This window comes from Alligator sinensis, unplaced genomic scaffold (genome assembly GCF_000455745.1).
Source record: "Alligator sinensis unplaced genomic scaffold, ASM45574v1 scaffold1065_1, whole genome shotgun sequence".
In the NCBI taxonomy this organism is placed as follows: Eukaryota; Metazoa; Chordata; order Crocodylia; family Alligatoridae; genus Alligator; species Alligator sinensis.
Window position 1 is genome coordinate 470,820 of NW_005842812.1, and position 582 is coordinate 471,401.

Here is a 582-nt window from a genome sequence, read left to right on the forward strand (position 1 = left end):
GGCAGCAGCAGTGGACAGGTTGCCCTCCCCAATGTCGCGCTCCACCTTGGTCTTCCTCTCGCCCTCGGCCTCACCCAGCTCCTTGGGCCCCTCATCCAGGCCCTCCTTGGGCTCCTTGTCCTTCTCCACATCAGCTGCAGGCAGGTGGCAGGTGGGTCACCCCCAGGGGATGCCTGGACCCCCGTCCCCGTCGCCCAGCCCCCTGCACTCACCCAAGCTGTCTCCGTCACCCTTCTCCACATCCTTCTCGCCATCACCCTCCTTGCCCTTGTCCTCCTCCTTCTTGGGTGCCTCACTCAGCTTCTCTTTCAGCTCCTCATCCACGCCGCCGTCCCGAGGATCCTGGGGGTGGGCACTGCTGGGGTCCCTGGCAGGGACTGGCAGCTCCCCCACCCATGCAGCCCCCCCACAGCACAGGGCCCCCCTCCCCCAGCCTTGTACCTTCATATCTTTCTTGTCCTCCACCGCCTGCGCCTCTCCCCGGGCCTCATCACCGCTGCTCTCCTCTGGGGGACACGGACCGGCTGGGGCAGGCCTAGACTCGGGGCTCCCCCCCCCGCCCCGGGCACCAAGGCCCATAAG

At 67.7% G+C, this 582-nt stretch overlaps 1 protein-coding gene across 1 annotated transcript in view; it reads right to left on the bottom strand.

Moving 5' to 3' along the window:
• Positions 1-582, bottom strand: part of SMARCC2 (SWI/SNF related, matrix associated, actin dependent regulator of chromatin subfamily c member 2) — a gene marked incomplete at its 3' end in the record, with an annotated part of 10,727 nt that overhangs the window by 1,361 nt on the left and 8,784 nt on the right. Inside the window, exons 19-21 of the mRNA XM_025191372.1 lie at positions 442-506; positions 213-342; positions 4-134 (exon numbers count right to left, since the gene is read on the bottom strand). Coding sequence (XP_025047157.1) covers positions 4-134; positions 213-342; positions 442-506 — 326 coding nt within the window. The remainder of the gene's footprint in view (positions 1-3; positions 135-212; positions 343-441; positions 507-582) is intronic.